Raw genomic sequence first — 15949 nt, forward strand, 5'->3', positions numbered from 1 at the left:
CAAACTAAGCTGCATCACATAGCAACTGCACAGTTCACTGTGTACACGGTGACCTTGGTGGTCAATCAAGTTTATGCCTGTTCAGTTTTGCCCACATAACAGTAGATGTGACATGTGAGGAAGAGTATGCTGCTCTCAGATTTTGTTTCTGTCTCAAGAAAATATCAGTCGATTCATATGAAATGTTAAAAAAGGCTTATGGTGAATTTATGCTTCCACATAGCACAGCTCACAGGTAGTTCAGAATGTTTAGAGATGGACATGGTTCAATCATAAAACTCAGCAGTTCTGGAACTCTAGCCACTGCTGTCACCACAGGAACCATAAAGACTGCTTCTATAATTGTGAGAAAAGATCATCATATAACAAAAGGCAACTGGCAGAAATGTTGAGAATATCAGTAGGAAGCATGCATGGTTATTCTCCATGATCATTTGCCTATGACACTCGTTCGTACATGCTGGGTTTCAAGACTACTCACATCTCAGCATCAGCAAGTTTGCATGGAAGCTTGTCAGGGGATGCAACAAATGGTTACTGAAGATGGTGAGGTTCTGCAAAAGGTGATAATGGCAGATGAGACATGGCTTCATCATTTTGACCCAGAGAATAAGCAAAAAAGCTCTGTTTGGAAATCTACGTCATTGCCAAAACCAAACAAAAGCAAAAGTCATGGCTTCTGCAAGAAAGGTTATGGCCGTCTCTTTTTTTTGACATTCAAGGAATGGCTATCCAACATGTTGTGCCATGTCATACAACTGTTATGGGACCTTACTATAGAACTGTTCTGCATACTTTGCTGGTTTACATTCATCGCAAACAACCACAATTGAATACATATGGGTGAATGCTGTATCTCGACAATGTGAGATCTCACATTGCACATACTGCAATCAAGTACTCAGCCAGCATTAATGTTAAATGTGTTTTCATCCATCCTATAGCCCTCACCTTGCAATTTTTTATTTTATTTTCAAAGTTAAAGAAGGAGCTGCAAGGAAAACGTTTCTGGACATCAGAATTTAGCATTTTAGCATTAGTATTAGTAGAAGCATATGATGCAAGAAAGCAAGCTTATGCAGCAGCAGCCAAGAAAAAAAAAAAAATCTCCCATTTCACCCCCCCTTTGTTCCAAATACCTGTCCAGCTCAGCCTTAAATTAATTTAGGCTATCAACTTCCACAACAAAGGATGGAAGTCTGTTCCACCAACCAACTACACGCTGGCTAAAGGCAAACTTCCGCACATCTATCCTACATCTGTCTTTCCTCAATTTGAATTATGCCCTCTTAGGTAATTATTCCGAGCAAGAAGAAGAATCCCATCAGCATTGAGCATGCTCAAACCATTCAAGGCTTTATACACCTCAATCAGATCACCTCACAGGTGGCTAGTCTCCAGACACTGTAATTTGTAAAATTTAAGCCTTTCTTCACAAGAGCAACCCTTTGTTCCATTCACTAATTTTGTTCCCCTTCTCTGTACTCGTTCCAACAGCTCTACATCCTTCTTAAAATGAGGCCTCCAGACCTGTATACAGTACTCAAGGTGTGGCCAGACCATTGCCTTATACAAGGGGATAATCACCTCCTTATCCCTGCTAGAAAAATTCCTGTATATCATTGACAAGACACTATGAGTTACTCTTGAAGACTGTCTGCACTGCTCAGCAAACTTCATATCTGCCTACACAATTACCCCCAGGTCCTTTTTGTTCTCTACCACTGTCAGTGTAGTACCACAGAGTTGATACATCACTCTGAGGTTACTGCTTTCCATATGTAGTACTTTACATTTGCCAATGTTAAACTTCATTTGCCACCTCTCAGCCCATCTGCTAAACTTTACTAAATCCTGTTGCAGCAGCGTACTGTCATAAGTGTCCTTAACAACCCTGCTAACCTTCGTATTGTCTGCAAACTTGGACATTAAGCTTGATATACCATCATCAATATCATTTATAAATACAGAAAACAACAATGGACCCAACACTGAACCCTGAGGGACTCCACTAATAACATTAGTCCACGATGAGCAGTGTCCATTGATTACCACTCTCTGTCTTCTCCCACTCAACCGTCCCTTTATCCATAGCAGCAATTTGCCTCCAATGCTACACTGCTCCAATTTCTTCAGCAGTCTTCCATGTGCAACAGTATCAAAAGCCTTTCTAAGATCCAAATATATGATATCAAAGTTATTCCCTGCATCCAGTTCCTTTGTAACCACATCATAGTATTCAATCAAATTGGTCAGGCAAGACTTTCCCTTTACAAAACCATGCTGTGTCCGAGCTATAATTGAAGTCTTGTCTAGATGATCCTGCATTGTTTCTTTAACCAGTGCCTCCATTAATTTTCCTGGAACAGAAGTTAAACGAACAGGTCTATAATTACTTGTGTCGCCCTTTGATTTTCCTTTGTGAATTGGGGTCACATTTGCACATCTCCAGTCCATGGGTACCTCCCCTGAGTACAAAGAAGCTGTCATAATTATGGCTAAGGGTTTGCTTACTTCCTTTGTTGCCTCCTTTAATATAACTGGATAGATCCCATTCCACCTCAGGTGCCTTTCTTATGTGTATCTTCAACAATTTCTCCTCTACACTTGCTCTCAGTTATTAAAAATTATCTAGCTCACTGCCAGAGTTTAATTTAGCTCTGGCATTCCCCTTCCTGAATAACTCCTCATGTGTGAATGTAGATGCAGAATACTCATTTAGTTTATTAGCCACCTGAGCAGGATCAACAGTTGAACCATCAGTATCCAGTGGACCAATCTGATTCATTCCTTTCCTTCTAGAGTTTACATAGGTAAAGAACTCTTTGCTGTGTTTCTTTGCATCCTTTGCCAAGGATTTCTCATAATCTGCCTTTGCCTGCCTAATCTCCTTTGTGACTTGGTTACAGACCAGCTTATATGTATCATAAGCTTCCATGTCATCATTAATTTATATGTATCCCATGCATTTTTCTTCTCTGCCATATAGTGTCCTTATATGTATCAACTCTGTGGTACTACACTGACAGTGGTAGAGAACGAAAAGGACCTGGGGGTAATTGTGTAGGCAGATATGAAGTTTTCTGAGCAGTGCAGCCGGTATGCAAGAGTAGCTCAGTGTCTTGTCCATGATATACAGGAATTTTTCTAGCAGGGATATGTCTCATTAGTTCATCCAACATCCATTTAGGCCTAAACCTTGAACAATATTTCTTAGTTGGTTTTTAAAGCCTAGTAGCTTTCAAGATTAATTCTTTGAATGCTTCCCATTTTTAATTTACTGTTGGTAACATCGTCAGTTGGTTCCATCATATAGAATTTAAATACTGTCTCAGACCACCGTAGTCGCCTTTACGAAAGCAAAAACCCTTTCCTTTACCCCTGATGGTAGTTACCTCTTTGAGTTAATCCCACTTCAGCACACTGTGATCACTGCCACCTAGTGGTTCCTTTATCTGCAGATTCTTAATGCATGAAGAATCATTACTGATAATCATATCAAGAGTATTACTCCCTCTAGTTGCCTCCCGAACATGCTGATGTAGAAAACAATCATCCAGTAAATCCACAAAAACCTTGCTAGTGTGTGAGTGACCAACCCACAAATTCCAGTCAATATCTGGGAAATTAAAATCCCCCATTATAAGACTCTCTGATTTACTGACCCACTCTATTTCCCTGTACAGTTTCTTATTATACTCATCAGAGTCATTAGGCCTATAACACACTTCTACTCTCAATTTTGATCTCCCAGTGCTTATGTCACACCAAACTGACTTGACACTGCACTGTCCAGCGATGTCGACTGGCTTCACTTCCTTGGATTTTATGTGTTTCTTAACTAATAGCATAACCTCTCCTCCCTTCCTATCCTGTGTATCCTTCCTGTACACATTGTACTCCCCAAATTCCAGTTCTGCATTCCTTATATCTGTGTGACACTGTGTCTCTGATATCCCAACAATATCTGCCTTTGATGTTTTGAGCAATACAATTCATCAAATCTATTTACCAAACTCCTAGCATCTTTACAAAGTGGTAAAGACATTAGAGGCGATTCTCAAAAGCATGTTAAAAAATGGCTTCCACCATGTTTTTGAAGAGATGGCAGAAATGTTAGAGTAAGTGCATTTCATCAAATGGAGACTAATTTGAGACCATCAAAATATATGTAAGGTTAAGAAAGGTATGTTGTGAAAAAAAAATTATGGTCATTCTTTATTGAACAGCCCTTGTATATACAAATTTGTATAATTTGTGTATGCTATATAATAGTATAGCATACTATTTTGTGGTAAAGTGTTGGTTGCGTTTTAGAAGTTGAAAATACTTAAAGCACTATGATACCATAGCACTTTATGTATTTTCAACTTCTAAAACTCAAGTAAATTTAGAACAAAAGCTCTGGTTAAATGAGAGCTATTAAACTGCTATGCATGAAGTGTGAGCCCTTACCAAGATATACTTATTGTTTTGGTACTTACTGGCACTTTTCAGTGGGAAACCAGGCACAGATCACATTTAAAATAAATAACGTTGTGTTTCTCTTTAAAGATTAGTGCTCTCTAATTGAAGTATAAGTGCAGTACTAAGGCAATATGTGGTGACTTACTTTCCAATTTGAGATCAGTGCATTTTTTAGCAAACTTGGTTTGTCCTTTGCTATATACATAACTGAAGCTTTTGTCAACCCATGTATAGTACATTTTATAGCTCAAATACCTGAAGCTTTTGTTCTAAATTTATTTGAGTTTTAAACTATTGATACCATATAGCACCTCCCATATTGTGGAATTATTTCACACCAAGTTGGCAGGTCTTTCACTGACTATGCCTTGTTACCTACTGATGTGTGCCAATAAGTGCTGAAATGGCCATCTACTAATGGCAGACATTTTGCAGTATGAAATCGATATATTTTTTGGAAAACTTGGTTTGATCTTCTAAGTTGTATATTTAATGAACGGAACAGTATTATATAGTATATAAAGCTTGCTTTTCTTTAACTTTCAGAAACATGTATTCAAGCTATCATACCATTGGTCAAAAAGTTCTGCGAAAATTCAATGAGAACAGAAGATGCTACACTCCCTGTAGTATCCAGACAGCTTGGAAGGTTGTGTCATGGATTAGCAGGTAAAGTGAATTATTTACAGTTTATCTTATATTGGAAAACATTATCATATTTTGCATATCTTTAAACATTACCTAATCCAGGTTAGTCAAATGTTATTTAGGGTCTCCTGACTTGCTCAAGGAAGCTCTCAGAATTATTAACCATTGATTCCTTAGAAGAATTTGCAGCTTAGTACTTTAGTGTGTAATAATGTATTTTAATTAAGTACATTAATTTAATTATATAATATTAGATGCATCTATGTGTAAAGCATCATTTAATAATATTGAAATTAGCATTAGTAGAGAGAGGCATACGATGCAAGAAAGCAATCTTATGCAGCATCAGCCAAAAAAAAAAAAAAAAATGCTCCCATTTCACCCCTCCATTCGTTTCAAATAACTGTTCAGCTCAGCCTTAAATTTATTTAGGCTATCAACTTCCACAACAAAACATGGAAGTCTGTTTCAGCAATCAACCACCTACTGGCTAAAGGCAAACTTCTGCACATCTATCCTACAAATGTCTTTCCTCAATTTTAATTTATGCCCTCTCAGGTGATTATTCTGAGCAAGAGGAAGAATCCCATCAGCATTGAGCATATTCAAACCATTCAAGGCTTTATACACCTCAGTCAGATCACCTAGCAGATGCCTAATCTCCAGACACTGTAATCTGCAAAACTTAAGCTTTTCTTCATAAGAGCAACCCTTTGTTCTGTTCACTAATCTTGTTGCCCTTCTCTGTACTTATTCCAACAACTCTACATCCTTCTTAAAATGAGGCCTCCAGACCTCTATATAAATGAGGTCTGGTGGCCTCATTTTATGGTGTGGACTGACCATTGGTGTGAACTGACCATTGCCTTAAACAAGGGGATAATCACCTCCTTTTTCCTGCTTGAAAAATTCCTGTATATCATTGACAAGACATCATGAGCTACTCTTACAGACCATCTGCACTGCTCAGAAAACTTCGTATCTGCCTGCATAATTACCCCCAGGTCCTTTTCATTCTCTACCACTGTTAGTGTAGTACCACAGAGTTTATATGTTACTCTAGGGGTGCTGCTTCCCATATGTAGTACTTTACATTTGTCAATGTTAAACTTCATTTGCCACCTCTCAGCCCATCTGCTCAACTTTTCTAGATCCTGTTGCAGCAACATACTCTCATTAGTCTCCTTAACAACCCTGCCTACCTTCATATTGTCTGCAAACTTGGACATTAAGCTTGATATACCATCATCAATATCATTTATAAATACAGAAAACAACAATGGACCCAACACTGAACTCTGAATGACTCAACTAATAACATTAGTCCACAAAGAGTAGTGTCCATTGATTACCACTCTCTGTCCTCTCCAACTAAACCATCCCTTTATCCATAGCAGCAATTTGCCTCCTATGCCACACTGCGCCAATTTGTGCAGCAGTCTTCCATGTGCAACAGTATCAAAAGCCTTTCTAAGATCCAAATATATGATATCAAAGTTATTCCCTGCATCCAGTTCCTTTGTGACCACATCATAGTATCCACTGAAATTTGTCAGACAAGACTTCCCCTTCACAAACCCATGCCATGTCCGAGCTATAACTGAAGTCTTGTCTAGATGATCCTGCACTGCCTCTTTAACCAGTGCTTCCACTAATTACCCTGGAACAGAAGTTAAACTAACATGTCTATAATTGCTTGTCGCCCTTTGATCCTCCTTTGTGAATTGTGGTCACATTTGGACATCTCCAGTCCATGGGTACCTCCCCTGAGTCCAATGAAGCTCTCATAATTATGGCTAAGGGTGTGCTTACTTCCTTTGCTGCCTCCTTTTAATACAACTGGATAGATCCCATCCAACCGGGTGCCTTGTTTATGTTTATCTTCAACAATTTCTCCTCCAATTTCCTCTCAGTTATTACAAAATCATATAGATCACTGCCAGAGTTTAATTCACCTCCGGCATTCCCTTCCCTAAATAACTCCTCATTTGTGAATGTAGATGCAAAATACTCATTTATTTTGTTAGCCACCTGAGCAGGATCATCAAGAGTTGAATCATCAATATCCAGTGGACCAATCTTAATCATCCCTTTCCATCTAGAGTTTACATAGGCAAAGAACTGTTTGCTGTTTTTCTTTGCATCCTTTGCCAAAGATTTCTCATAATCTGCCTTTGCCTGCCTAATCTGCTTTGTGACTTTGTTACAGACCAGCTTACATCTATCATAGGCATCCATGTCATCCATTAATTTATATGTATCTCATGCATTTTTCTTCTCTGCCACATGTCTCATTAGTTATTCTGACATTCATTTAGGCCTAAACCTTGAACAATATTTCTTAGTTGGTATGTAAAGCCTAGTAGCTTCCAAGATTAATCCTTTGAATGCCTCCCATTTTGAATTTGCTGTTGTTAACATCATCAGTTGGTCCCACTGTATGGAATTTAAATACTGTCTCAGACCACCGTAGTCACCTTTACGAAAGCAAAAACCCTTCCCTTTACTCCTGATGGTAGTTACCTCTTTGAGTAAATCCCACTTCAGCACACTGTGATAACTGCCACCTAGTGGTTCCTTTATCTGCAGATTCTTAATGCATGAAGAATCACTACTGATAAGCAGATCAAGAGTATTACTCCCTCTGGTTGCCTCCTGGACATGCCGATGTAGAAAACAATCATCCAATAAATCCACAAAAGCCTTGCTAGTGTGTGAGTGACCAACCCACAAATTCCAGTCAATATCCGGGAATTAAAATCCCCATTATAAGACTCCTGATTTACTGGCCTACTCTGTGTCCCTGTATAGGTTTTTATTATACTCATCAGAGACATTAGGCCTGTAACACACTCCTATTTTCAATTTTGATCTCCCAGTGCTTATGTCACACCAAACTGACTCGACACTACACTGTCCAGCGATGTCGACTGGCTTCACTTCCTTCAATTTTATGTTTCTTAACTAATAGCATGACCCTCCCCTCCCTTTCTATCCTGTCTATCCTTCCTGTACACATTGTACTCCCTAAATTCCAGTTCTGCATTCCTTATATATGTGTGACACCACATCTCTAATATCCCAACAATATCTGCCTTAGATGTTTTGATCAACACCTCAAATTCATCAAATTTATTTACCAAGCTTCTAGCATTGGTGTATATGCAAGTATATATGCACCTGTTCCTATTCTTAGCTACCCTAACACAACCCATGTGTTAACTTGTACCGCAATGACTCCCAGCAGTCTCTGAAATACTCTGAATCTCGTTTTCCAGGCTGCTGCTCATTCCAATAGAAGCAGTGCAAGAATCACTTTCACCTCTGCCAGCGGCTACTGTTAATCTATTATTCCATGTATCCTCCCAAGCTAACAATTTTCTGACCCACCTAACACTGCCTTGATAGTATCGGCAAATATTCTTGCGCCCTTTCTATTTAAGTGTATCCCATCCCTGTAGAAACAGTCTCTCCTGTTAACAAGCACAGACCAGACTGAAAAAAATGCTACCCCTTGATCCTTCCACAAACTTTCCAGGGCCGAATTGATCGACAAGGCTCTCATCATATACTCCCTCCTATCGTGTCTGGGAAGAATTGCAGACACTTTCAAATTCAACCCTAATTTGCGGCTTTTTTTCGACCGTGACCTGTACTTGTTAAGTAATTCCACTTGTCTCCTACTCTTAATATGTACCAACATGGTTGTCTTGTACAGCAGTATCACCTTTTGTGCCCTTAAAAGATGATATCTGCTCTACAACGTCATCAACCTTTGCCCATGGTAGACACCCTGGTCCTGTTCCACCTATCCTTTTTACACACTATGTTCCCCGTTACCCTGACAATAGAGTCACTGACAACTACTAGTTCCTGCAGGACCAGCGCATTCTGCCTTGGGGTTGCCACTGTGTTGCGTGATGATCAAGTGCAAGCTCTGGTGTTGATGAGTCCCTCGATTTAGATACTTCGAGGGCATCCACCCTGTCATGGAAGTTGATAGGTTAAATAAATTTAAGGAGGAACTGGACAAGCATTTGGAAGGAAGGGTGTGATTTTTTTTTTTTTGGCTGATGCTGCATAAGCTCAAACACTTGCTTTCTTGCATCACATGCCACTACTACTACTACTGTCCTTCAAGCTCTTATATAGGCTCATAACAATTCTGAGTTGTCACCTGATTTCCTCACTCCTTACGTCGTGCACACACAAAGACATTCCCCTTGGCAATATTATGTCCCGTACCTGATTGATCCACAAACATCAAACAAGCAGTGCATTTTAAAAGGCTGTGATTCAGAGGGCAACTGCCCCCCTCAGTTCTCCCCTGAGCCACAGCACTCCCATTAGCTTGAGCTTTTTGCTTTGCTGCTTTGGTCTGAGTCATTATTCCGATTCAATTTCAGTACAAAATTATAACCCTAAACTTATATCCAAATGCAGTTATAACACTATATATCTATATATATTTTTTCAGTATCGAGTATTATCTCTGAGTTTCGTTATGTAACTTCCATATCAAGTTATGTATTAATTAATAATGTCACATTTGTAAAATCTAAGTCATTATATGTATTTAATTAAAAAAAATACAATTTAATTAACAGTGAAGTTTAACAAGTTTAATAAATTTTACTGAATAATTGATAGTGCAGTATAGTACTATACTATACTATGCTATGCTATGCTAGTACTGACACTAAGTATTAATTAACTTCCAAAATCTCACTATCTAAATTCAGAATAAACCAAGGATCTTGACTAGGTCTAAATATAGCTAAACACTTTGTGTTTTCCGGAGCTGCAAAGCTTGTAAAACACATGGATTGGATACCCTTACCGATGCTAAGTAATAACCTACAAAATCTCTATCAAAGTTAAAAATTAAACTAAGTATCATAACTAGGAATATAAAGCTACTCTAGAAAATAAGTTAATATGCCTTTTTAAGTTAATAAAACAGAAAAAATATAAAAAACTTCTCTATTAGCCGGAGCCGTAAAAATCTTCGCCTGCAGAAGGCTATTCTAGCTTTGCAATGTTATCCTTTATTTTAAAAAAGATTATAATGAATACATTTACAAGTAATAAGTTTTTTTAAATAGCAAGTACATTTTAAGATATATTTTTTAAATTAAACACTCAGTGGCATACTCTGTGTACAGCTAGTTTTCTCACTTATGATGCTTCAGGCACAACTGACATAAGCAGGCATACAATGCATTTTATGCACCGTTCAATATTGTTGGAATGTCAAGAAGTATTCCAGAATATTTCTTGAATATAATCCTTTGTTTTAACAATATAATGATATGTTGAAAGCTAAACAAAGAATATTCATTTACATTAATCTCTCTCTCTCTCTCTCTCTCTCTCTCTCTCTCTCTCTCTCATTCAGCCAATATTGGCATGAAATACTCAAGTGCAAGGTAAAAAATACAAAAAAATATGCATTTTAAGAAGCATATAGTGTAGGCAATTTTGAATATTTCTCATTGATTTTTTTTTCCCTGGTCAGTGTGAGATGCTTTGCTCTGTAATGCAGCAATGGTCATGTCTCTGTTCATAACAGACAACAGTTGTGCAGCACCTGACAGTTGCCCAGCTTTGTTTTTTATTTCTGGAAAAAGTTTTTAGTTTAATGAATTTTGCTCAAAATACACAGTGTTCGATCTTTTATAAATGGATTTCAAGACTTATTAAATGTGATTTTTTTTTCATTTTTTAATGAAAAATTTAAAATTTTGTTTTTTTATACATTATTTTCAACAAAACAAAACCTTTATTAATTCTGCTGAAAAGAATAAAAAAAAATTAAAATCATAAAATTAAACTGTGAAACTAATAGTTGCTTCCATTTTCCAGTTCAGAAAACTATTCAGAGCATGCAAATTCAATCTTATGCATGTGCACCTATTAATATGTTTTGCCAGATAAAGGAATAAACAGTTAAATACAAGTACTAATGTAATCAAAAGAAGAAACTATTTTACATCAATAATAATAATAACGGGTATTGCTTGGTAGCAATACCCGTCACAAGGTGGAACCCCCAATCAGGAAGCAATAATAATAATAAAGACAAAAAAACACATTTTATACAATAATTAAATATGAAAGAAAGAATATCTAATTTATGTAGCAGATGTGTCAGCCAACAGCCATTCATTTTCAGACAAGCAGCATGTTTCCAGAAACTAAAGATTTCCATAAATAGGCAAACTGACAGTATACATAGTGACTTATGGATTATATTCATTTTACAGACACAATTTACTGATTCCCCATGGGTGTGGCTGCCTGAGTGCTAATTCTAAACACCTATGATTCTGAGTGCTAATTCTAAATACCTTCCATACCCTGTGGAAATGGCCTGTGTTTGAGTTTCACAGAACAGAAGGAACCTTCCAGGGCTTTTTTTTTTTGTTTTTCACATCATGGGCAAGTTAGTCACTTTTCTTTGTAAATGTATTTATTAAGACTTATTTATATAGTTTTTTCTTTGATGATAATATTCTGGAATTCCCTTAACGTGTTTAAACCTTTTTGAATATATATTTCTTTTTTAGTTAACCTGACATCAGAACAACACAGGTGGTTTCTGAACTATTACCGTGAGTTAGCCAAACTAGGATTACCTCATCATAAGTGTGAAACCCAAGATGGCGATTTCATAAGCTTAGCTCCTGTAAGTAATTAAATTTTTGATGTTTATTGAAATGCAGATTTATTCTTCAATTGTTCAGTAATAAGTTATGTGTACTATAGGTAATCAGTAGAAAACAGTAATAGCTGTTTTTTTTTTTTTTTTTTTTTTTAACTTCAGATGTTCAATTTAGATGCTTGTGACTAAAAAATGTAAGGTACTGCATATGGATAGCAGTAATCATAAAATAACATACCCAATGTATGGTACTACATTTAGAGTAGTAGAGAATGAAAAAGATTTAGAAATAATTGTGAAGTCAGACATGAAGTTCTCTGAACAGTGCAGACAGGCTGCTAGGACAGCTTACGAAGTTTTTCCAGTGGCGTGCAGGAATTTTGTCAGTGGGGATAGGGAGGTGATTATCCTCCTTAGGCCACATCAGGAGTACTGTATACAGTTTAGAATAAACATTTTAAGAAGGATGTGGATCTGTTGGAACAAGTGCAGAAAAGAGCAAGTTAGATTAGTGAAAGGAACCAAGAAAGACATCAGTTCTGCAAATTACAGCAACTCAAAACTAGGCACCTGCAAGGAGATCTGATTGAGGAGTTTAAGGATATGAATGAATTGAGTAAGTTAAATGCTGATAGTATCCTTCTTCTTGCTCACACAGCACATATGAGGGGGCATGAATTTAAATTGAGGAAGGATCATTGCAAGATAGATGTGTGGAAATTTGCTTACAACCAGCAAATAGTTGCTTGTTGGAACAAATTTTCATCTGGTGTTGCAAAAGTAGATAGTTTGAAAAAATTTAAGGAAGAAACTATACAAATTATTAGAGGGGTTGGACAGGTGATGTGGGAAGTGGTTTATTATTATTTTTTTAGACTGATACTGTATACACTTGCTTTCTTACATCATTTGGTTGGTTGGTGTCGTGTCCATTTGAAGTCAAATTGAACCATGCGCTGATATCACTGCTTTAGCTAAGTCCACGATCTTTTCGTTATAAAGTTCTCCCTGAAAAGGGGATTCGTCAATGCTTTGCAAAGTCGCCTGAATTGCAGGACAGCTGAAGATGTGTTCCGGAGTAAGCTGTTCTTTTGGACAGTTTCTGCAAAGTTTAAGTTCTGGTACCATCCGCACTAATTTTCATACCTGCCATGTGTCGAGTTCTCAGTCTGGCAATGGTCTTAGTGATGTTCCTATTTGCATTAATCTCGCAGATTTGGTGATCAGTTTCTATATGTTTCTGTCTGAGTCTGTGTCTGGCGATGGCGTTAGCATCATCTAGAGTTATGGTTTTTGAGGTGTTGTGATTTAAGTTTCTTGCCTCTTTTGCCAGTTTATCGGCCGCCTCATTTCCTTCTATACCCACATGCGCAGGCATCCACTGTAGTGTGCAGCTCTTTCCCAATTGATGAACTGTCTCCAAATGTCGGTGAATGTCCTGTGTGAGTCCTGTGCATCCATGTTTTATTGCCAGCAGGGCCGCTCTTGAGTCGCAGAAGATTACAAGCCCTCTGGCTCTGTCTATGTCTCTTAGTGAAATATAACTATTTAGGGCCTCAAGGATTGCCCTTAGCTCACATGTAAAGTTAGAGGCGATGCTGCCTGCACCTATGCTTTGTTGCATTTTTGTAGTATTTGTCAGGGTGGTGTGTATGCCTGCTCCGCCCTTGAGGATCGTCTCGTCAGAGGATCCATCGGTATACATCTGTACTAAGTCACGCCTCGAATAAGGCGTGACTTAGTACAGATGTACATCATTTGCCACTACTAATACTAATTTCCTCCTCCTCTGATTTTGAGAGCTGCTGTCATCTGCTAAAACTGAACATGTTGTATTAGTTGTAATCCCATATAGAAAAAGAGGAGCATGTACTAGGTTTTGTTTCAGTCGTATCACACCATGAGAGCATCCTTCATGTTGTGTTACTGCATGCTAATGCACTCCCCACATAGCAAGGATTATGAATGCCTCACTATAGAGATTTCATTGAGAGGTGCTGAAATATTTTTCTTGCAACTCACATCTTTTGTTTATGTGATTACAACATTTTTGGTGCCTTTTAAAAAGTTCTCAGAGGTATACATTTTTGCATAGGCATGGAATAATGAAAATTATAAGAATTTGAAGAACAATCTGCTGAATTCTACACCAAGGGAGTCAGTTTCTTGCATAACTCTAAAACAAATGTAAAAACACTTAAAGTGAATTTTGCTTAATCTTTTTAAACATAATGTAAAACATACATATTTTTGTGTTTCATATGAACAGCCCTTATATAAATATTTTATAGTTCTATGTTATCTGTTTTGATAATTTTATGCTATATTTCATAGATGCCTGATATTGTTCCATTGGTGGACAATCATGATAGGTTCACAGAATGTCGACATGCTTGTGCCTATAACTTTCCTGTAAGTTCCTATTAGTTAAAATTTTATTAATATATTATTAGTTTATTTTCATACAGATTCTCTATTTCTTAATCAGTTTTAATGAAGCCAACCATAAATTATTCAGTATAATGCAGTTTTCAGTCAAATATTCATATTCACTCTACATATGCTCCTGCACCATGACAATATTTCTTTAGACAAACAGGAATTTTGGCTACTAATTCTGTTCATATCATGTATTCAGGAACACTGTTGAGAATATGGTTAATTTTGCCCTGTGCCATATATATTTTTAGGTTTATTGTGATGATCTTTCTTAGTCCAGTCCTACAGAATGAAGTCACAAGAGGTGAGGTTTCAGCTGCTGGCAGAAGGTTCATTTGCATGATGCACCAGAAAAACCTAAACCAGCAAGTTTTGTTACCACAATAACAGCATGTTTTGTTACCATGGTTATCTCACTACATACTGTTGATCAGTGGGTTGCATGGTAAATGGAAAATCCTGTATATTTCATTCATTTTTAAGCCCGCAAGACAAATCAGTAATGATGATGAAGATTGGTAAATTGAGAGACTGAGATAAGATCAGTTTGTACACACTCTTTATACACAGAAAATTTAGCTACAACACTGTCACTCAATGAAAACCAACTAAGCTGAGAGAAAATTTCTAACATTGTTGGTAGCAAGGGAAGCAAAAGTAAGAACCCTCAAACATAAGAGTAATAGCAAATTTTAACGGACCTAGACAAACTAGGCACAGGATGATGGTAGGAAAATCTATAGAAAGAATAAGTGAGTATTTTTGTACCTAAGATGTCACATCCTCAGATGGACATTAAACTACTAAACTTCAATTGATTGTTGCAGCTTCTTTACAGGAGAAAACACTTTAAAATTAAATTTATATCATCATTCCTGCATATTTCTTTTTAAGAACTAATAATTAATTTAAAAAATTGAATTTATTTTCTCTGTGCTCTAGGAAAATATTGTTCAGCCTGGGATAGTTCTGCACAAATTGGAATACCTGGCAACCCTTTCAATGATAATAATCATACAGATGTAAATTTTATAATTAAACCATTTTACTATATAAATTCACTAATCTCTCTTTCTTTCTCTCTCACTCTCAATACATGTGTGGCGTGTGTGTGTGTGCGCGCGCGCGTGGACACACACACACACACACACACACACACACAAAGAATTGTCTTAACGTTGTCCAACTTTGTATCTGTGGTATTCATATAGTGCAACTTTCATCATCTTCATAACAGGTTGCCTCAATATTATACTACTTCTAGGGGTGGATGGCTGCAGTTGGCCCTGGCATCTCCCAACAGTTTTATCTCCCCCCCCCCCTTTTTTTTTCAGCAGTAACACACTTCGAACACTATTGGTCCCAGTAGCAATTATCACCTAGCGCCCATGCCAGTCTGTCCCTGACTAGTTCTAAAATTGAATTTATTACAGAGTCTATCTTGAAAGGGGAGGCTTAATATAAAACTGTTTTACATCGAGATATCACCTACTCTATCTACGTCAGCCTCTATCAGATTTCCAAAATAATATGAACTTGGATATTATGATATTATATCTGTTCTCTTAGTGTGATTTGTTTTTTCTATTTCTTCATCCTGAATCTGTTATTTCTGTGATCATCAATTGCAAAGGCATAAGCTCAGTTATCTGGCTTTCAAGTACCTGGACTATTCCCACCAGAATCTGACTTGGCCATATTCATCATATTTATCTTTTTCTTCTTGTGAGG

At 37.2% G+C, this 15949-nt stretch overlaps 1 protein-coding gene across 1 annotated transcript in view; it reads left to right on the forward strand.

Annotated features, from left to right (window-relative positions):
* The window catches only part of LOC150077083 (serine/threonine-protein phosphatase 4 regulatory subunit 4-like), a 297317-nt gene that overhangs the window by 119189 nt on the left and 162179 nt on the right, over positions 1-15949 (forward strand). The window contains exons 8-10 of the mRNA XM_090386255.1: positions 5014-5136; positions 11685-11803; positions 14114-14191. Coding sequence (XP_090242381.1) covers positions 5014-5136; positions 11685-11803; positions 14114-14191 — 320 coding nt within the window. The remainder of the gene's footprint in view (positions 1-5013; positions 5137-11684; positions 11804-14113; positions 14192-15949) is intronic.

This window comes from Mastigoproctus giganteus, chromosome 12 (assembly GCF_048544385.1).
Source record: "Mastigoproctus giganteus isolate SK-2022 chromosome 12, ASM4854438v1, whole genome shotgun sequence".
NCBI lineage: Eukaryota > Metazoa > Arthropoda > Arachnida > Uropygi > Thelyphonidae > Mastigoproctus > Mastigoproctus giganteus.